The sequence below is a fragment of the Salvia hispanica genome, chromosome 3 (genome assembly GCF_029641045.1).
Source record: "Salvia hispanica isolate PSC_SH4W2 chromosome 3, Shi_PSC_v1, whole genome shotgun sequence".
In the NCBI taxonomy this organism is placed as follows: domain Eukaryota; kingdom Viridiplantae; phylum Streptophyta; class Magnoliopsida; order Lamiales; family Lamiaceae; genus Salvia; species Salvia hispanica.
In genome coordinates, this window is record NC_142694.1 from 32,223,754 (window position 1) to 32,245,335 (window position 21,582).

The window sequence follows — 21,582 nt, forward strand, 5'->3', positions numbered from 1 at the left end:
CAATCACAAAAATAAAGTTTCGCGAATTCACATGAAGAACAAAATCATTAGCTGGAGTTTTAAAAAAATTCTAACGAAATTCAAATAAACTAGCGCCTACAGAAACATCTAATTCACGCATTCTGCCTCAATCACAACAAGCTAGCATAGCATAAACCTAACAATAACTCAATTTCGGCACTGAAATTGAACGAAACACAAATGTCGATCCTAACAGCCATTGAAACAAACATACCCTATGTCAATAGTTGTTGACATACTACTACAGCCATACATTTGTATGTTTTCTACAGCCAATCTAATAAGCATACAATATGTCAATATTATTATGTTAATACCAAGCACAATTAACAGAATTATTTCATTAGATATCAATTGTGTGCTATGTCATTAACATAGCATACTTTGTTGACATAACCTGTTGATTATCTTATAAAGTTTATGGCAAGTATACTCTGTTTACATAAATATGACTATGTCAACTATTATTTAAATAAGCTTAGAATACGTCAATAGCTATTGACATACTACTAAAACCATACATATGTTTTGTACAACCATCCTAACAGCCATTGAAACAAGCATACCGTATGTCAATAGTTATTGACATACTACTACAGCCATACATTTGTATGTTTTCTACCGCCACTCTAACAAGCATACAATATGTCAATATTAATATGTCAATACCTATTCAAACAACAATACACTACTGTCAACAGAATATTATTATAGCTATGTCAATAGCTAGTATATAAAATGTCAATAATTTTAAAAATTTAAACAAATCTTAACTGGAAGGTGAAGCTTCTTCTCTTCCTTTATTTTTCTTTGCAATCTGTTTCGATTCTACCATCGCAAATCAACAAAAAAATTTAGCAAGTATCGAATTCATAAAAAACGAAATCGAGATGTTTTTTAAAACACCAAAATCAAAGCAATATACTTAAAATTTGAATCAATTTCTTAACCTGAAGAAGTAGCTTCATGCGTCGCCGATTTTGACTGCTGTTCCTCAGCCTCAATCGATTTTTCAACCGATTCTTTCCGATTTTCCTCTTCGTTCGTCATTTAGATCAGCGAGATTTTCAATGTTTTCGGTTTGAATTTTGAAAATCAGCGAGTTTTTGCAGATTTTGAAGGATTCGAATTGTGTGAAGATCAGCGAGATTTGAGATTTTTTACGAGAGATTTTAGAGAAATTTTAAGAAACTGGTTTGAAATCAGTTTGGATGTTTCACACTTTTTTTATTTATGAAATTACAATTTTACCCCCTTGTTGACATAATGTTGTATTTGTTGACATTTTGTTTAGCTTGTGGATTAGTGGCCCATATTGCATCTCATTTCTCAATTTAGCTAAATAATCTCAACCTAACAAGACCCTAATATATGTATATATATATATATATATATGTCAACAAGGGGGTATAATTGTCTTTTCATTAAATTGTGTTTGAAATCATTTTCTAAAATCTTCAATAAAATTCTAGCTACAAAGTCTTCAAATCTTCAACATTCAAATATTCAAATCTTCAAATCTTCAACATTCAAATCTTCAAATCTTCAACATTCATATCTTCAAATCTTCAACATTCAAATCTTCAAATTTTCAAATCTTCAATATTCATATCTTCAAATCTTCAAATCTTCAACATTCATATCTTCAAATCTTCAAATCTTCAACATTCATATCTTCAAATCTTCACATTCAAATCTTCAAATCTTCAAATCTTCAACATTCATATCTTCAAATCTTCAACATTCATATCTTCAAATCTTCAAATCTTCAACATTCAAATGTTCAAATCTTCGAATCTTCAAATCTTCAACATTCAAATCTTCAAATCTCTTCAATATTCAAATCATCAAATCTTCAAATCTTCAACATTCAATAAAATAACACTTATAATTCGCATATCAATAACGAGAATATCGAATGTCAACAACTCGTATTAAAATGTCAACAACTAAAAAACAACACTTCCAATTCACATATCAGTACCGAGAATATCGAATGTCAACAACACGTATTAAAATGTCAACAACTAAAAAACAACACTTACAATTCACATATCAATACCGAGAATATCGAATGTCAACAACTCGTATTAAAATGTCAACAACTAACAAATAATACTTATAATTCACATATCAATAGCGAGAATATCGAATGTCAACAACTCGTATTAAAATGTCAACAACTAACAAATAACACTTATAATTCACATATCAATAGCGAGAATATCGAATGTCAACAACAAACATTATTTATGTCAACTACAATGTCAACAACAAACTTTATTTATGTCAACTACGATGTCAACAACAACTTTATTTATGTCAACTACGATGTCAACAACAACTTTATTTATGTCAACTATTATGTCAACAACAAATATTTTCATGTCAACGACGTATATTATTTATGTCAACAGCAATGTTTTACTTATAATTCATGTCAACAATAATGTTTTACATATAATTTATGTCAACAATACTATTTTAGGCAATATCACAAACACCTTATCTACACAACTCAAAAATTCCAGCAACATAATCGAATTAAAAACTGCATCCATATATTTCACAAAGTTCATCGTACAATTAAACACACGCAAATTTAAATCTACAAATATTGACAAACACCAAACCCAGCATGGCTCCGAACAAATACACTAAAAATACAACCTAAACTCAACCCTTCTCACCATCACCCACAGCTCCATCTCATCCACAACTCCCACACCTTCCACAACATGACTCTCCACATCTTTCTCCACCACCAATCACACTATTTCTATTCAATTTTTACAGTGAACAAACACTTCATTTATTGCTCAACATATGAACACAACAATCACTTATTATCTTTTTGCATCATCAACAATCATATACACAATAATTAATGTCAACCACAAATATTTTCATGTCAACAACCTATATTATTTATGTCAACAACAACGTTTTACGCATATCAACAACAATGTTTTACATATAACTCATGTCAACAACATTTTTTATAAAATTTGTGTCAACGACTTATATAATTCATGTCAACAACAAACGTTATTATGTCAACGAGCAAATGCAAGTGATTTACGAAGCAGATTTGAGAGGCATAAATCGAATTAAATAAAAAATTGCAAGATCTGTGCTGAAGTCGCGAGATAAAAGCGAAATTCAGCATTGAAATGAGCAGAAATCAGTATTTTCAGATTTTTTCCCAAATGTTCAAGCATTTTGATAAAAACAGCGAAAATCGTGAAGATGAACCTCAAAATAGTCGACTTTTACACAGAGCTCCGACGAAAAAACAGAGGTAGCAATTTCTCTCACTAAAAATCAGTTCACATCCAACACAATTGATAATGCAAAGCTTAATACCTCCAAATCCATACTCGAATCAACAATTAAGCTTCCAGCGAAGCGACGAGCGTGAGAAGCGAAGCTGTTCGGAGCTTCGTACAGCAGGAGCGGCGAAGCGCGGTGAACAGCAGCGGCGTTAAACCGCGCGCGCGAGAGAGGGGGCTTGTCTGGAGGCGTCGAGGATTTTTCTTTGATTGTATTTCGAGGATTTCCTTCGGATTGGATCCGGCGGAGCTGGATTTGTCGCCAGAATTCGGCCACCTCGCCTCCTCCTCTTCCCGCCACCGTCCACATCATGATCCTCCGCCTTCGCCGCGCCGATCTCTATCTCCAGTTTCGCCTTCTCCGCATCGTCTTCTCCGAGCTTCGGTTTCAGCTCGCAGATATGCTCAATTCAACACAAATTCAAAAATTGAAGCTCAGTTTTCCCTGCCGCCGTCCAGATCATGATCGTCCGCCTCCGCCGCGCCGATCTTGATCTCCAGTTTCGCCTTCTCCGCATCGTCTTCTCCGAGCTTCGATTTCAGCTCGCGGATCTGCTCAATTCAACACAAATTCAAAAACTGAAGCTAAGGTTCGTGAGATGGAGATCTTCGTGTAATTGAGAAGAGGATGAATCTAAACCCCTTTCCTAACTAAAACATGGAATTACTATTCTACCCTTTCATAATAAATTAATCTAAAATTATTTTTTATGTGGCAAAATCTGGATCACTCATTTAATAAAAATGAGTGGCTGATATTGCATCTCATTTCTCAATTAGCATAAAAAATCTCAATTGATCACAATCCTATATTATTGAAAATTTGAAACTAGCTTTCTGATTGTACAACTTTACGGATCAAATAACATATTTAGAGTTATATATTACTCCCTTCGTATCAGATAATTTGTCTCATTTTTCCATTTCAGTCTGTCCCACTTAATTTATCTTATTTTACTTTTTACCATTTATGGCAGTGAACCTCATATTCCACTAACTAATTTCTACTCACATTTTATTAGAAACTAATATATAAAAGTAGGACCCACATTCCATTAACTTTTTCAATTCACTTTTCATTCCATTTCTTAAAATTCGTATCCGGTCAAAGTGAGACAAATTCTATCTAGGACGGAGGGAGTAGATGAAATCAATATATCAACCAATGCACTCATAAGGATTGTCTTTAACGGGCAAAAATCAATTAAATTAGTCTAAATATGATGACATTCAATTCGTTGATGAAATAATAGTAAGAAATAAATAAAACAAAATGTGATTAAATTACTCATAAGGATTAAGGTGTAACAGATAATTATGAATATAAAGACGAACCAATATAACAATATCACATACAAATTATGAAAAAAAGCAATTGAACAATAGATTAGATAGACACAACCTCTAGTTGGGATAAATATGGAAATTGAACCACCAATATGTGTACTACTATTATCTCAAATTCTCAATCAATGAGCCCAAAATGTCACACTAGCTCGAGTTTTTTTTTTTTTTTTTTTTTTTTTTTCCATTATACCAAAGTTATTCGCTGACGGATTTAATGACTATTTCTCATGTTGATTTGTGGCCTCTCAAAGGATGGGACGATAACTGATCCAAGAATTTATGCTTTATATATAAAATTTATGGATTGATCTACTGACCATTTAATTAAAGATGAATGGATCACATGTCACTCAACTATACCCCTTAGGCTATCTCATAAATTTATTGGGTCTCTGGCCCAAATAACAATACATAGTTTGTTGGGCCAAATCCACGACCATAACTTCAATTATTTATTAAATTATTTTTATCGTACTCTCCAGTCTCAAGGAAGATGGCTTCTTCTTTGATTGGCCGTGATTATATGCAACTTCTTGCAAAAAGTCTGAAATCCCAACTCCAAGAGCCCCTCACATCCTTCCCCGACAGTATTGTGAGGGGTGTTCAATCTGAACCAATCAGGGTATACAATGGCGCTAAGGGGGAGGAGCATAATGCACTGTCCTGCTAGAAGCCACCTCCCAAGATCTCACACTTGTGTTAGAGAGGTGTTGCAACTATACTGCAGTAGTGAGGATTGATTTGTGGCCATTCTTGCAAATCTGCACATTCGGAACCAACTGCACTGGCTATGCGGATTATGTACAACTTTAATTTGTGTGTAGAATGAAAAAAAAAATTGAAAAAAATGAAATACAGATAAAAAGTGTTTTTATTTCTTTAGCAATAAATTATATTAATTAGGATAAACATAAAAAGTAAAACAGATCGTCTTCATCTTCACAAAGACGAAGGTTATTTAATAATGACTTCCGATAAGAAGACAAATTAAAGATCCACCTAACAATTTTGCTTGCGATAAGGAGTGCAACTGTGGATAAAATTAGGCCACAACGTCACCTTCAACTCGTTCAAAAAGTTCAAACAATGTGCTATTTTAATTATTTAAAATTATGAATAAAAGTTGCTCATTTATTTCCTATGATCATAACTATTCTAATTGTCTAACTCTTGACCAATTAATTTTGATTATAACTAAGTCGTGCTTATTCTTTGTTAAAAGTTCAAATAATGTGGATATAAGTCTATTAAGAATCATCAATTTTCTTTTCTCCCTAGCTAATAGTAAAACTCTAAATAGAGGAGTAGTACATTTTTGCAATCAAATTTTGGAATTAAGATTAATAATTGTTCTTTATTTTTATTTAATAATTCTAATAATAAAATTTAAGTGATCAATAATTATGATTTAGTTTTTGTTGCAATTTATAATTATTTAATCAAAACTTATAAAATAAAATAACCAACAAATAAATTAAAGCAAAAAAAAATGAAATAGATCTAAAAAGAACTCAATTAAAAGTAAAGAAATCATAAATCTCCAACAGAACCGCAAACCATAGAATAGCGACGATACAAGACCGTACACGACTCCCACCTCTGGCAGTTGCCTGAAATAAGGTTCGATTGTGGATAGTCTTAGGGTGTGTTTGGTTCATCATTTACCATTTCTCTAGAAAATAGAAACCCACATTTGTAATTCTCTTTTTAGACTTGGGTTTTTTTTAATCGGTTGTTTGGTTCGACTATTAAGGAAAGTCAGTTACCATATATATTGTTTGGTTTGGCATTAATGCACCATGAGTTTAATACAACTTCCCATTTCTACCCTTAATAAATTTAGGGGCAAATTCTACTTTGTTGTCTTTGTCCGTTCAATTATGCAGGGGCAAACAAGAGGGCTATTTAAGTAATTGCATATGGAATATTTTGTTAAACGAGCAACTCAGATTATGTACCGGAGCAAATTTGGAAGTTACGCTAAATGGCGCTTTCGGAGCATTTAAGGCGGGCCTCCCTCTTTAACATGGGCCTGTCGAAAACTATAAATGCCAATAACACCATTTAACATACACTAACTGATGTTATAAGACAATCCAAACACACCCTTAGTATTAATATGTAGATGCCATGTTTGATAGGGATGATTTTTTTTATGGAGTTACATCCCTAGATGAGTTAACACCCCTACCAAACATGTCTGGCAATAATAATAATAACAATAATAATAATAATAATAACAATAATAAGAATAATAATAATAATAATAATAATAATAATAATAAGAACAATAATAATAATAAGAACAACAATAATAATAAGAACAATAATAATAATAATAAGAACAATAATTAATAATAATAATAATAATAATAATAACAATAATAATAATAATAATATGAAGAGATGAAAAGGTAATTTTAAAAATAAGAAATGAAAAATATTAAGAAAGCATTGATTTTGTGAGAATTTAGTAAAGGGAAAGAGAGACTGTTCAAATTTCACTGTCAATCAAGAGAGTAAATACACAAATCCAACAGTCTAAATGCATTATCTTCTTTAACTAATCTTTTCAACCCCAAAATCCATCCAATTCCCAAACCCTTCGATTAAATAAAGGGGGCGAATTTCGTCGAGCAGTTGGTGGGCAGAATCAGCAACGAAAATGGAGAGGTTGATCTACTCCAATTCCCATCCTCTCAACCGCCGCCTCAATTCGCCGTTTCTTCCACAGCTCGCTCAAGCGGACTCGCCCCAGAGGCTCGTATCGCCTCCGTTTCCGCGCCGATTGAAGTCGGTTTCCTGCAGCATCAATGTGAACAGCTCCGGGATTTTCCCCCGCAGAGGTGTGGATGATTCGCCGGAGATCAATTTGGAGCCTGTTGTGGATTCGCGGAATGTGTCTGCGCCGGAGCCGGGGTTTCTCAAATGGTTTGAATTGAAATTGTCTCGGCAGCAGAAGGTTTGAATTGGATTGTTTTTGTTAATTTTATGAGTGATTATGTTCAATTTTGGGTTTAATTTACTTGTTTTTGTGAGAATTTTTTAGTAGCCTTGCAGTGAATCTCCTTTCTTCGATTTGATAAATATGGGGTTGAATGTGGCTTTGAATTGGTGTGTTGAGCTTCATATGTGATCATGTTGTTAAAGATTGAATCTTTGTAGCATTGGAAATAACAGTATGCTTTAATCAATGAGAAAAAACCACAAAATTTGGAATTTAGGAAGAATTAGATAATGTTAGGAACAAAGAAATTATCTCTCTTAGATGTTAAGACAAATGGAAAGTATGGAATGAGTAAGATCAAGGCTTTTTGGCCTAAAACAATATTTTCTCTGAGAAAGAAAATGATATTGCAGAATGCTGCTCACCAAAATCTGTGTTTTGTGTCAAAAGTGTAACAAGTGATCTAGTTCATTTGATCGACCTTGTTTTCCATTTGATAGTGACTTATATGATTAGAATATGTCAAATGCTAGTTACTGAATCATAAATTTATGTATGGTTGATTATGTGACAAAATGTGTTGTGCTGCTTTCCAAGATCCCCTTATGTTTTGTATATAGAGATTAGAGCTCTCGTCAAAGTAATAATTAGTGATCACGTATCAAAAATCAGGACGAATGAGCTAGTTGACCCAAATATATTGATTGTTTAAAAATCTGTTACAGGTGGTTAACGCTGGGAAGGTAATACTACTATCAGCGTTCATTTTAACGTTTCTCCATCCAGCTACCGTATCTCCAGCCTTTGCAAGTTTCCAAACCGCAGCCAAATCAGGAGGTCCAGCTGCAGCTGCAGTTGGTAGCACTCTCGTCCGCAGTGAGTTTCTAAGCAGCGCGTGGACGGGCTTTTTTGCTGGCTGTCTGCACACGCTATCTGGCCCAGACCACCTTGCTGCATTAGCACCACTCTCAATCGGCCGCACAAAAATGGAAAGTGCTGCTGTTGGAGCTCTGTGGGGATGTGGGCATGATGCTGGCCAGTTACTGTTCGGCCTGCTGTTTTTACTCTTGAAAGACCGACTTCATATTGAGGTGATCAGAAACTGGGGAACGAGAGTTGTGGGCTTAACTCTGCTTGTTATTGGTGGAATGGGGATCCGGGAAGCTTCAGAGGTCCCCGTACCTTGTGTCGCCTTAGAAAATGGCGAATGTGATGTTAGTGAGTACGAAGACCTTGTGAGCCAGCCAGTTGGAAAGAAGAAGATCGGGTTTGCTACATTTGCCACTGGAATTGTTCACGGGCTTCAGCCTGATGCATTGATGATGATCTTGCCTGCACTTGCTCTGCCTTCCCGGCTTGCTGGTGCTGCGTTTTTGTCGATGTTTCTAGTTGGGACTGTCATCGCGATGGGAAGCTATACCGTCTTTATAGGCTCGTGTAGCGAGGCGCTAAAGGAGAGAGTTCCTCGGATTACAGAGAAGCTCACGTGGGCGTCTTCCCTCATCGCGATCGCACTTGGGCTTGCTCTTCTAGTTAGCCAGTATTTTGGATTTAGTCTCTATTGACATACATTATGAATCTTGAGTTATGCTATGTAGCTGAGGATCTGAAGGTAATTGATTTAGTGAATTGAGAGGCAAAGCTCATCGTTGCAGCTTTGTATTTTTAATGTTAATTTTATAAATAAATGCATTTTTGCCTCTATATATACTTGATGTATAGTACCATATTGTAATTTCTCATTTGATACTGTATCATCATGAAGCAATCAAAGAGATGTAATAAAATCATAGATTAAGATTGATATATCACTAAATGAAATAATTCAGAGATCAAGAATAAATTTGTGCTTCATTTGAATAAACGGCCTAACCAATTTTTACATTTCTACAAAGTGAATCAACATGTGATTTTCAGACATGAGAAGATATGTAAAACACGACCCTATGGTTGTGTACAGTCGAGACACGTGATCTTGTTTGAGTTCATTGACAATCTCGTAATCAGCTTCTGATGCCAGTCCCTACTCATCAACACGCTGCACCAAACAAACCAAAAAACGAAGCAAGGCCGGCCATCCCCCTTACTGCTTCTTTGCAATGTCATAGAGTATACACGCATCTGCAGCTGTCTTCATCTACAACCAGAAAACGAATGATCAGTTTGAGTCGAAGATAGGCATGATGAAGGAGAATATAGAAATGATGCGCCAGAGGAAAACTATGAACTTGCGAGAGTAATTCAGAAATAGAAGATATTACAACTAAGATTAATGCACATGGCATAGCATTTGTTGAGATATCATTAGATAAAACGAGGAACACCATTTCTTGGTATCAACTCTTGACCTGTATGATATTAATTAGTTGTTTGATCGCCCATCCAACGAGACTCAAAGGAAGTAAAGTCAGGTAGACCCAGTTTCGCGTTGAAACATTTGATAGAACCTGAGAGAAAAGTAACAAACAATAGGATGCTATAAGTATATGTCTCGTATCATGCTATATGATACACTCAAGTAACGCGAGACTTACTTCAATAAGGTTCTCAGTCGGATTATTTGCCAGAAGAAACAATATAATATAAAGCACCTGTCAGCCAAGCCAACAAATTATGTAACAAATCAAAACTTGAGACACATCTCTAGTAACAGAACGGCTACCTCACAAGAAACACAACAATAACCCATAAACTTCCTATTCCTGTAGTACAGCCTGAAAAGCCAGCTGCTGCTATCTTTAACATCTTTATGGCTACTCTTGCCCACCAAGAAGGTACTGGAGACAAAGTATTAAGTAAACACAGAAGCTAACTCCGAGGAAAGAATAAACACATCGAAAGGTCTGAAACAGAGCATATACCTATACATTTGCAACCAATGACTGGCAATGTCTAGAGCAAGCAATGACAAGAAAATCAACCCAGGCCTGCAAAACATCATCACGAGTGAGGACTAAGATCGTAGCGCACTTTTAGAAATTCGAATTCCGTAAAACCTAATCAAATTTACCTATAAACTTGGGAGAGTACAACCAACAGACAAGCTGTACTTATCCTGCAATGTGAAAATGGATCAAACTGTAATACTTTTTTCATAAATGATTAAAATGCAAGCTTACTAGAAACAAACTACAGACGTACTGTATTAAATAAACATCATGACATCGTATTACAAACGAACAACCAAAAGATACCTGTCTGTAACCATGTCAAGAACAGCACCAAATGTCGAAACTGGAAACACAATATTCAATATGTTATTCCAAATTCCACTGTAATAAGCAGGTGAGACTAATCCACACTATGAATGACCAATTTTGCATTAATGTGCCAACATTCAAGCATACAATACATTAACCAGCAAGCTACGCAATGCGGCCAATGCCTCAAATTCAATCCACGCTTATTAAAAGAGAAAAGTAAATCATAATAAACCCTAACCTTGATTCAATTTGCGTGCAAACCATCCATCCAAAGCATCACACACAAAGCTACAATTTTTTTTTACAAAATACACAACATTAGATTCACAATAATGATTCATCAAAACGAAAAATGAGCAAAACAGAGACAGGAATCTCACCTAACAAAATACAAAAGGGAGAAAAGGTACTTGTTCTTAAAGCATATCGCGAAAGCATAGCAATTCATTAAAATCCTCACATAACCTGAAACAGAAGAATACATCAGTCAAATCACGGATTAAGTGCAGAAGCGAAAGTGTTGAGAAATCAATGCTTACCGATTATGTTTGGGACGTAGAGATAAACGGACAAGGTGCTAGGTCTGGACTTCTTCGCCATTGACAATGATCTGAGGCGATTTCTGCAGCAAATTAGGAGGTGGATTGTTCGATCAACGGATTCGGCCGCACGGATTCGCTCTTCGAGATGAATTCGCGTGGATTTTTGGAAGCAGAATTGGGGGAATTTGGGAGAGTAATAAACAAACCGTTGATTGCAAGAGCTAAGCAAAGAATCATATTCGAAAATGATGCACAATTTTTTACGAGAAAGATTAGTTTGTTTAATATACTTTCTTCCTTTTTTAAAAATAGTCACAATTTACTTTAATCAATTTCTATTCATACACATTAATCAATAACTTGTTATCTACAGAAAAGTATTATGTTATTTTCATTACACATAAAATTTGTTATCTACTCCTATATAGTACTATAAATATAATCCATGCATATTATTTAGATTGTGTTATACATTTATAATTATTATTCTTTATTAATTTTTAACATAACATGGATAACATTTAAAGGCTAAAGCTGCATTTGTTATGTTATTAATTATTAATTTATTTAAAATTATTGAAAAATAATAAATCCAACTTTGATTTTTAATTAAATTTTATAATAGAGTAGAAACAAATGTATACGATAGAACATGTAATAACAAATTATGCAAACGTAAAATATATGCGTAACAGTATTCATTGTAATTAGCTTAAATCTAGTAGTAGTAATTTTATAATAGTACTCTCCATGCTTTATGAGTGATCATTTTTTACATTCTCAATATATTTACAATTTTTTTATTAATTAATACTACCAATTATATTGGAATTGGTGCAATATTTCATAGCGTAATATTTGTATTTGAATTGGTTCTATATTTCATTAGGAGTAACGACTTTTTTATAAGTTGGGATGGAAATTAGTAATAGGAAAAACTAGATGCCTTGGTATTAACTCTAATTGATCATATTATATTTAATGTACATAAATAGAATTATTACAATAAATGAGATTAATTATTTTATTTATTATATCACTAAAAAATTATGAATGGATCCTGATTATCGCGAGAAACCAAATGATAAAAAATAAAAAAAGATAGTACTAAAAATTAGACGAGAAAGAGCTTTTGTTTTTAAAATTAAAAAAAAAATGAAAAATCAAAGCAGTGCTTCAGTAGCACCTTTCTTCACCACACTACAAACAGGGCACGAATCGAGAAAAACCTCAGGCACGAGCACAGATGCCGGCACGGCAGCATCACCACGCACGAATTCCTCGAATTGCAGCACCTGCACACCGCTTTCTCCTTCTCTTCCTCCATCAATTCCACGCTCCGGCAGCACCATTCCGCATCTCCGGCTCCGTTTTCCCTCAGCGACGCGATCATCGCCTCGTTCTCCTCCGCCACGTCAGATTCTCGATCTCGATTCTCTCCATGAAGGTGCGGAGCTCCGCCGCCTTCGCGATCGCTTCTTCTTTCTGCTGCAGCAGCGGTTCGCATTTCTTCATCAGAATCGCCATCTGATGCTTCCCCTGCTCTTGCACAGCCGCTCTCAATCTCTCGTTCTGTTCAAAATTCGAATGATTATAATCATTGATTAATTTCGGAAATTAGAAGCGTGTTGATTGATTCTGTTACCTGTGAATTGAGGAACTGATCGAATTGGAACCTCTTCCTCTCGATCGTCGTGAATTGGTGAAATTGAGCGGTTGTGGAGTTCGGAAACTGATCGAACTGGATCAATTGCTGCGGCGCGAAACACGGATGATCGAATCCACGGCCATTTTCGGCTGGGAAATCCTGAGAATTTAGCAGCGGGAAACATTGATTATCCGGAAACAAGTGTGCTTGAATCGCCATTGGTGATATTTTAGAGGAGCGAACTCAGAGAGAGAGAGAGAGGGGCTATTTATAGTGGGGGGTTTACATGAAATGTGTTTATGGGGGGTTTACATGAAATGTGTTTACTCTGTAAATAAATTACTCCCTCTTTCCGACATTAGGAGTCTCAGTCACTTTTGCATACTCATTTTTTTAAAAGTGATAATAAATACTCCCTCCGTCCCAGAGAAGTTGGCATACTTTGAAAATGGCACGAGAAGGTTTTGTTTTGTGTGTTAAATGGAGAGAGAAAATATAATTTTTATATTCATGTGAGAGAGAACTTTTTCAAAAGGGAAATGTGGCATCTTTTGTGGGACAAACTAAAAAGGAAAGTGTGCCAACTTCTCTGGGACGGAGGGAGTACTTAGAGTGAAGAACTGATAAAGTAACAGAGAGAATAACTTAGATTAGACTTTTCTCAACATTATTCTCTCTCTTACTCTACCATTTCTTCACTTTAACTATTTATTACTCCCTCCGTCCCATAAAAGTTGAGACAAAACTTTTGGGCACGGAAATTAAGAATTTATATTAAATAAATAGGAGAGATGAAAAAAGTAGGAAAGATAAAGAGAGAGTAAAGTAAATGATGGAAAAAAGTAAGAGTGATTAGATGTTTTGTCTTTAGTTAAAAAAGGAAATGATTCAACTTTGTTGTGACAGACTAAAAAGGAATACGACTCAACTTTTATGGGACGGAGGGAGTACCATTTTTATAAAACGAGTACGCAAAAGTGACTGGGACTCCTAACGGCAGACGGAAGGAGTAACTGAAAATCTGGTAAAAACAATCGAAATAAATAAAGCTTAAAAAGGAAGCGGAAAAACATAAGGAAATGGTAGGGGCCTCGCCTTCTTGATTCACCCTCTCTCCTTGTAATGCCTTAAGGGAAAAGTCTCCTGCTCGAATCCACCATGCCGCGATCTTTAAAATTTATAAGTATTTATTTAACCATTAAAAGAAAAGAACGGCTAAGCAAAAGGGTGTACGATGTCGAATAGATTTCACTGTATAACTTAGCGAAAGATTTATAATGAGAGCGCACGCATATACACATTGAGTAACTTAGGCTATGATTAAATAGTTTAAGACTCTTTTATTATAAGTTGTTATTGTATTGGTAAGAAACTATTTACGAGCTAATAGAAGAAAAACAACAAGTGGTGTCGACAGAACCTCCTACAGCAACGGACAAACAATCACCGAAAATGGACAACAGCATAACAGAACCAAATAAGAAAAGAAACTCCAAGCTACACCCAAGAATCAAGATACCCGACATAAGCTTAAATGACTAGAAAGCGAAAGAACCAATACAATGTCATTACATGGCTAAACTAGAGCCCTAAACTGTGCTTAATATTGAGATGCAAAAACGTAGAGAATGACTGATCTTGTAAGTAATTAGAGATGGTTTGGATCTCCTATTGTGATTGATAACATAGCCCCTGTTGTGCACAGCAGAGGATCCTTGCCCAATCAAAGAAATTTTAGTTTCTTGAAAATGAAACTATTCTTGTATACCACATCAGTCCTCGATTTACCATTTGTCGATTTACCATAGCGATGACTAAGATCGAGACATCATTAAGAACATGAGAAACTTAAAGTTTGCTTTAGAAAAGAAGGGGAAAAGGTCTTTAGTGTAAACTCCAAAAACGTAATTTTACTCATCATTATATATCGAGTTCAGTCAATGGGCTACACGATTTAGTTACCTATCAATCCCTAGTGCACATATTTCCTAACAAATTTAATAGACATATTTCCCACGATCTTATATAACTATGAAAAATCGAGGAAACTTCTCCATCGTGATTGTGTTGCAATGATATATGTATATAAATAGATAGATATACACAACAATCGTGAATAAAAATGTTGGGCATTGATACTATGAATCCATGTCATTTTCATGTCCCATCACTATCATTTTCCCCGTATCTATACATGTAATAGAGGCTTCAAGCAACTATTGTTTACATTTATTGTGGTATTAAGCAACTATTGTTAGGTAACGAGTTACAATTATTTTATGTTAGACAAAGTTTCCTTGTGACAAAAACATGTATGAGAACTACTCCCTCCGTCCCATTCAAGATGACCACATTCTTGAGTGGCACGAGGTTTTAGGAAGTGTTGTTAAGTGGACTAAAATAGAGTGGAAAAAAGTAGTTGAATATTTTAATGAGAAAAAAGGAGAGAGGGGGTTATTTTCTAAATTAAAAAGTGATCATCTTGATTAGACAAACAAAGAATGAAATATGGTAATCTTGAATGAGACAGAGGGAGTATAACAATTTAGGATTTATTGAACACAATATAAATGAGTTGTAAACATGTGTGAAATGCACTCAAAGGAAAAGGTTCTAACCATTGGCTACATTGAATCCTTTGAAAGATTCAACGAATATATTTCACCCACAATGGGTGTTTTCGATTAAAAAAAAGGGTAGCGATAAATGTAGGTTAACTTATGTGAGATCAAGTATTTGTGGGCATTGTTCTTGTTTAGTTCACGTTTTATTCATTTGGTTTTGCTCTAATACCTTAAAAACTGTTATTGTTGTCATTGACTTAACAAATTACATAAAACCCATTGCTCGGTTTGTTCTTTTGTTCATTTATTCGAAGTTACAAAAATTGGACAAATTGAATTCTGAATTTTATACCATTTGTAACATTAGTGACATGAATAATGACTTTTAAGATAAATGAAGTGCACAAATAAGATATGTTGCATAACAAGAATGGAAAGTGGTCAATTTAGATTAGTCTTGATGTATGAATCTTAATGTTTGACATTCTTGAACCAATTTAAATTTGAATAATATTTAGTCAATTTAATCTCGAGTGATCAATATTTGTCTTCGTGCAAATTTCCATATTATGGAATTCTCATTTAGATAATTTTTTTATGCAGTAGATTACAAAAAGTTGGGAAAGGGGAAAACACAGTCACACAGTGAGAGAAACTAAAGGTAAGGCCATGGGAGAAGCATGTGGTTTGCAGATAGTGATGTTGGAGAAGTAGTGTTCATGGTTGGTGGACTTGGTTGCAATCCACGTGATGTGAATTCCCTCTATTTCTGCCTCACTATCTTCCACAAATAGAGACAGTGCGGCAATCATCATTTACAATGGTGTATAAGGGGCAACATAAGGTAGGAGTCGTCATCGGCGCTGAGGCCGTCCAAGGCGTTCAACAACTGTCATTTAAAATGGATGGCAGACAAAGAACGGGGGCAAACTAAATTTAACCGATTTTCTAACCCCATAAACCGACGATGAGAAGAGTCAATCTTACTCTCACCTAAATCCGCTATTGAAAATTGTGATATACACATTTTCACCAATTTAATTGTTTCTCAAATTTGTATTTCATTTCAATTTAATTGTTGATGCCACTTGTGTCCCGCGTAGCAATTTATTATAGGGAGGAAACTACGTGAAACTAATTATAGTATATTCTCCCTCCGTCACATAAAAATATGGGTATATGATATGACAAGGGAATTAAGACAAAATTGGTAAAGTAAGAAAATAGGAGAAGGATAGTTAAAGTAGTGTTAGTGGATAGTGAGACCCATATTATTATTAGTGTTTTGAAGATGATATAAGTTGTAAATAACTTATGAATAGGAGTAATGAATTGGGATAACTTTCCATAAATAGAACACTAATATTTTTATGGGAGGGACGAAAATGGAAAGTACACATATTTTTATGAGATGGGGAAATAGGATTTTATATGTAATCCAATAGTTGCATAACTAATAAATTGAAAATTGTTCGGCTTATCAATTTGCATAATGGATTAACTTACAGTGTATTATATTTTTATTTATGCAAGTTAGAGCATCTGCAACACAAGGGATGCATCACCTCCTAGGTGGATGGGATAAGACGGAGACGCGTTGCAAGCATCCCATCCCCCTGTTTGTCCCTCGGCCAAGTGACGGAGCAAGAGTTGTCCCCCTACTCACGGCCCACCGGCCTCTTTTGATGAAAACAGATATAAATAGGCGTCGTATTTGGATCCCTTTCTCTCCATGTTTTCATACATACGAATACACCGTCAATACGTGCAAACGCAAGAAAGTAGAAGTATCCATTTCCAGACGTACATTTTGTGTTCTAAACGTTGAATATTTCGCTCGTGTCAATGGTTGGATGTACGCTTCCGCTAGCTAATGTATATCAAATCCTTGTGACACAGAGATTCAATCGTTTGTTGCAATCCACAAATCAAAATCAAAATCAATAACAATCCCACAACAATAATGGGGAGGAGGATAATAAGCACAAGCTTTTGAAGCACAACACAAGCAATTATAGCAGTATGATGTTATTTTGAAGAAAAAAAAAACACTCAAAGAATAACACAAGATATAGAAATATTCTTTTCCATAATAGAGTAGGAGATTAGAATGCACAAGCAAGTTCAATCCAGGGCCTAAAACGGAGGAATTTTTCATATTACCACACATCTCAAATCACAAACATACATTGTGAAAAAACTATTAACTAAGAAAGTGAAATCGACTAGTCGATGCTTCAAGGTATCTCCCTAATACAGTCAAGTTAAGAATATAGAGCTCACGTCATTTGCATCTTTAAAGGAGAGTAGGAGTAGAGTAGTACACTTTTGAAACAACAAGAGGATCGATCCTCGTTGCCAATTATAATATGCTGCAAGCCTTTTGGCCCTTTCTCTTCTTTTTCTTCTTTTGCTTGGGTGGCTGCAGAACAACCTTGATTGCTGCATCGAAGACAGCTTTCACATTCTGCAATGTTAGGTATATAAATATTCTGTCAGATAATGTATCCACTAAAAATTTGTAGTTCAGTTCAAAGTTTGAATTTCTAACCTGTTGTGTCTTAGCACTGCATTCGATGTAAGCAGCAGCTCCAATCGATTTCTTCAAGTCCTCTCCCTATGAAAGGAAAAGGAAAATCGCTCATACTCCACTTGTAGGTAAAGAGGCAAGATAGTTGGAGGATGAACGGCTGAATTTACATTGCAAACATACCTGTGCTGTCGTAATGGGCACTGCTCCCGGGTGGTCCACAAAGAACTGCTTATCCTCTCGAAGATCTGCAAGTCAATAAGATTCAAATTGGACCACTATAAAAAGAATAAAGAATTATCAAAGCAGGAAGAACGGGAGAAAGGGAAGACCACATGTGTTCCTCTCTCTCTCTCCATGTGTGTGTGTCTTGGTAGTTTACTATTGGCTTACAAATTTCATAACATGTTGTAGATTATACGAAAAACAACAGCCATAAAATGTTCAATAGCTTGTTTACATGAGTCATTATTCATTAAGGATAAAATTCATGACAATACAAATCCCTCCCATCCTTCCATTCTTGCATGGACAAAGAAGAAAAGATGCAAAGTCGTGTGTATTACCAAGCTCAGTTGCAATGGTAAATGTTTGACCGTAATACTGTTTAGTCCAATAGATTCTACTAAAATTACTATGAGAAATGTCAATAATGAATAATGTGGTAACTTCAATACAAAATGTGTTGCATGATATATGTCATGTGAAAATATAGAAAAATTAATTTAAGACTAAAATTTTGAGCATTGTAATAATCTAATGTCAGGATAGTTAGTCAGCAAATGGGCATATTTAACTGTAAAAAATGTTTTAGGCAAAAAAAGGGCATGCGGGAAATTAGTTCTGTGCAGTGGAAGAAATATAGAATCAGATCCTCACCAAGCTTTGTCCCCACAAGGATTATTGGAACTCCAGGTGCATAATGCCTTAATTCAGGAATCCACTGAAAAATGAAAGACAAACAATCAGCACAACGTAATCCACTACTTTTTCTACTTTCAGCAGGACATGGTGAGGTTGCAAGTCTGGGGGATGTAGCATAACAAAGTTCATACAATCAAAAGCCCTCCAGCTTATTCAGTAAAAAAATGGTGTACAAGAAAGAACCAAAAGCTATTAAAAAGGTTAACAAAGTGCCAAGAAAATATTGATCCCTGGTAAAATGAAGCAAAATAGAAATTAGCTACTCTTGCATTTCTAAATTTACTTTTCCCCTTTTTAGTACCTGTTATACTAGAAATCAAACAAAATGAAGATGTCAGGATTCCTACCCAACTAAGGTAAATGAAGGCTCACCTTCTTAGAGACATTCTCGTAGCTGGCCTTGCTAATAAGAGAGAAGGCGAGTATGAAGACATCAGCTCCACGGTAGCTCAACGGTCTCAATCTGTTGTAATCCTCTTGACCTGTAAAATAAAGAGTGACTACCTGTTCCATATTTTTTTTAAAGATGCGATAGAAAATATGCACGGAACCATCATTTTACCAGCAGTATCCCACAATCCCAAATTAACAGTGCTTCCGTCCACAACGACATTGGCACTGAAATTATCGAAAACAGTCGGGACATAATCCTGTTTAGACCAAACCAAAAAAGTTCCAGTTAGAAACCCAGTAGCCAAGAAGAAAAAAATCCACTGTTGAAAACTATAAAACATGTGACGTGAGTGTAACCAATTTGAACATGATATCCTATAGCACATTAGCACCAAAGGAAAAGTAAACCAGATAAGGGCAAGGAGAGCCTACAGTCCAATACGTTTTGTAATACACTCTTTCAATCACACTGACTTGAGACTACACCAAATTATGTTAAGAAGTTCATAAAGAAATCCTCACAGATCCAGTAATGGTCGAAAGAAAAATTCACAAACTTATACTTGTCAATGAACTTTTGGATTATTCAATATTCTTTAGCACAAACAATCTAATCAATGAAAAGTGAGTTGCAAAACTATGTTACTAAGAAGATCTACATTTAAATAAAAAAGGCAACACAGTGAAAAGTAAACCAGGAAACACTAAAAGAAGAAAGGAATCTACATATCCAAGGATACATAAATACAGTTTTTGAATTTTTATTCATGTAACAACTAACAAAAGATAAAGCTAAACCACATGAAGTAAAAAAATGTTTAAAAAACTAAAACAAAACTGGTAATTTGGAAAAAGGAGGCTGTGGGTGACAAAAAGGTGAAAGGATCCAGTCAAAAGCATATCCCAAATTCCCAATCCACCTCTTTTTCACACTACTGATTGTTCAAAACTATATTAATCAGGTACTCATTAATTAACCTCCAATTCCACCAAATTTATATTTAACAGAACAAAACCCCAAATTCCAATCAATATTAGAATAATCCATTATGCAAGGCTGCCCGAACTAAATTCACTACAAAAGCTTGAACAATACCAACATCAATAATCTCAGCAACAGAATGAAAATTACAACAAAAAATCAATAGAATCGGAGAACAAAACTTACAGTGGGAAAAGTGTTGCTAGTGTAAGAAATGAGCAAGCAAGTTTTCCCCACAGCTCCGTCGCCCACCGTCACGCACTTAATAAACCTAGAAGCGCTCATCTCCGCGCCGGAAAGTCCACCTACAGCTCCAATTTCGCGAATCCCCCAACTCACGCAACTCCTCTGCAACACCGGTTAGCAGCCAATGAACTGCTTAGCTGCACAAGGAATCACGAGGAAATCAGTTAGAAATCTCCAATTAACACCCAATCAAAACCCTAACCTCGAAATTAAAACCTAATTACAGTACAAATCACCAACCGCACGACACCTAATTCACCAGCCGCATTCATTGTCAGTCAAAATTCAGAAACAAGCAGCTAATGAGAGAAAAGGAGAGACAAATAGAGCTGCTAGAGAGAGAGGGGAAGCACATTACCATAACAAGTGAGAGAGATTTTCGCAGAGAGAGAGATTATCAGTGAGAGAGAGAGAGAAAATGGAGTTTTTTTTTAAATACAAATGTGAAGAGAGCCAGCTACGAGACAGCTATAGAAGTAGCGGCATACGACTCCACGTGTCGTCTTGTCATTTGCTAGCACATAAAGAGAAAAACATCATTTTCTTTTTTGGGAAAATTAGTTTGGTTTTCAAGATTCAATATCTTTGCCAAAATTGAATGCACATTTAATTTCACATGTTTTTTCATGTGAAGGAAAGGATTTTGAGGATAATGTAATTTAGTTATGCTTTTCTTTGGTGTATACTTCCTTCGTCCCCAAATAGGAGTCTTGTTTTTCAATTTTAGTCTGTCCGTGAATAGAAATTTCGGTTCATTTTTACTATAATTGGTAATATGGTCTCACATTCCACTAACTCATTCCGCTCACATTTCATTTAATACTAATATATACAAGTGGGACCTTTATTCCATGAACTTTTTTCCCTCCACTTTTCTTAATATTTCTTAAAACTCGTGCTGCC

At 35.1% G+C, this 21,582-nt stretch overlaps 3 protein-coding genes and 1 pseudogene across 5 annotated transcripts; 1 reads left to right on the forward strand and 3 right to left on the reverse strand.

The window, feature by feature from the left end:
* The first annotated feature begins 7,250 nt into the window (after positions 1-7,250).
* LOC125214225 (high-affinity nickel-transport family protein) lies at positions 7,251-9,353 on the forward strand. The gene is made up of 2 exons (XM_048115158.2): positions 7,251-7,662; positions 8,373-9,353. Exons 1-2 carry the CDS (start codon positions 7,366-7,368, stop codon positions 9,210-9,212), a joined length of 1,137 nt encoding a protein of 378 aa, XP_047971115.1. The 5' UTR covers positions 7,251-7,365; the 3' UTR covers positions 9,213-9,353.
* A 126-nt stretch (positions 9,354-9,479) lies between these two features.
* Positions 9,480-11,651, reverse strand: PIS2 (Putative CDP-diacylglycerol-inositol 3-phosphatidyltransferase 2). The gene is made up of 10 exons (XM_048115159.2): positions 11,390-11,651; positions 11,231-11,315; positions 11,089-11,138; positions 10,842-10,881; positions 10,658-10,702; positions 10,509-10,574; positions 10,310-10,424; positions 10,182-10,238; positions 9,996-10,094; positions 9,480-9,784 (listed from the first exon to the last, which is right to left on the reverse strand). The coding sequence occupies exons 1-10, from the start codon at positions 11,448-11,450 to the stop codon at positions 9,731-9,733; spliced, it is 672 nt and encodes a 223-aa protein (XP_047971116.1). The 5' UTR covers positions 11,451-11,651; the 3' UTR covers positions 9,480-9,730.
* A 751-nt stretch (positions 11,652-12,402) lies between these two features.
* LOC125208984 (putative BOI-related E3 ubiquitin-protein ligase 3) lies at positions 12,403-13,310 on the reverse strand (annotated as a pseudogene). Its single transcript, XR_016136140.1, has 2 exons — positions 13,038-13,310; positions 12,403-12,964 (listed from the first exon to the last, which is right to left on the reverse strand). The product of XR_016136140.1 is annotated as a putative BOI-related E3 ubiquitin-protein ligase 3 (transcript).
* Positions 13,311-17,674: 4,364 nt separating this feature from the next.
* Positions 17,675-21,177, reverse strand: LOC125214884 (rac-like GTP-binding protein ARAC3). Of its 2 annotated transcripts, none has more exons than XM_048116093.2 (8): positions 21,038-21,177; positions 20,620-20,816; positions 19,621-19,708; positions 19,431-19,540; positions 19,014-19,077; positions 18,318-18,382; positions 18,156-18,221; positions 17,675-18,071 (listed from the first exon to the last, which is right to left on the reverse strand). In XM_048116093.2, the coding sequence occupies exons 2-8, from the start codon at positions 20,716-20,718 to the stop codon at positions 17,967-17,969; spliced, it is 597 nt and encodes a 198-aa protein (XP_047972050.1). In that variant the 5' UTR covers positions 20,719-20,816; positions 21,038-21,177; the 3' UTR covers positions 17,675-17,966. The 2 variants fall into 2 exon arrangements, with proteins under 2 accessions (XP_047972050.1, XP_047972049.1); XM_048116092.2 differs by lacking the exon at positions 21,038-21,177 and adding an exon at positions 20,920-21,037.
* Between the last annotated feature and the right edge of the window lie 405 nt (positions 21,178-21,582).

What these genes read in the sequence shown, in the direction of transcription:
- LOC125214225 (XM_048115158.2), top strand. Translation starts at nt 7,366, where the DNA reads ATGGAGAGGTTGATCTACTCCAATTCCCATCCTCTCAACCGCCGCCTC. An exon ending in AATTGTCTCGGCAGCAGAAG is followed by an intron (nt 7,663 to 8,372) that starts GTTTGAATTGGA and finishes AATCTGTTACAG; the next exon opens with GTGGTTAACGCTGGGAAGGT.
- PIS2 (XM_048115159.2), bottom strand. Translation starts at nt 11,450, where the DNA reads ATGGCGAAGAAGTCCAGACCTAGCACCTTGTCCGTTTATCTCTACGTC. An exon ending in ATTGTTGTGTTTCTTGTGAG is followed by an intron (nt 10,239 to 10,309) that starts GTAGCCGTTCTG and finishes CTTGGCTGACAG; the next exon opens with GTGCTTTATATTATATTGTT. An exon ending in AACTAATTAATATCATACAG is followed by an intron (nt 9,785 to 9,995) that starts GTCAAGAGTTGA and finishes TTCTGGTTGTAG; the next exon opens with ATGAAGACAGCTGCAGATGC.
- LOC125214884 (XM_048116093.2), bottom strand. Translation starts at nt 20,718, where the DNA reads ATGAGCGCTTCTAGGTTTATTAAGTGCGTGACGGTGGGCGACGGAGCT. An exon ending in TGCCCATTACGACAGCACAG is followed by an intron (nt 18,222 to 18,317) that starts GTATGTTTGCAA and finishes TTCCTTTCATAG; the next exon opens with GGAGAGGACTTGAAGAAATC. An exon ending in GCAGTGCTAAGACACAACAG is followed by an intron (nt 18,072 to 18,155) that starts GTTAGAAATTCA and finishes CTAACATTGCAG; the next exon opens with AATGTGAAAGCTGTCTTCGA.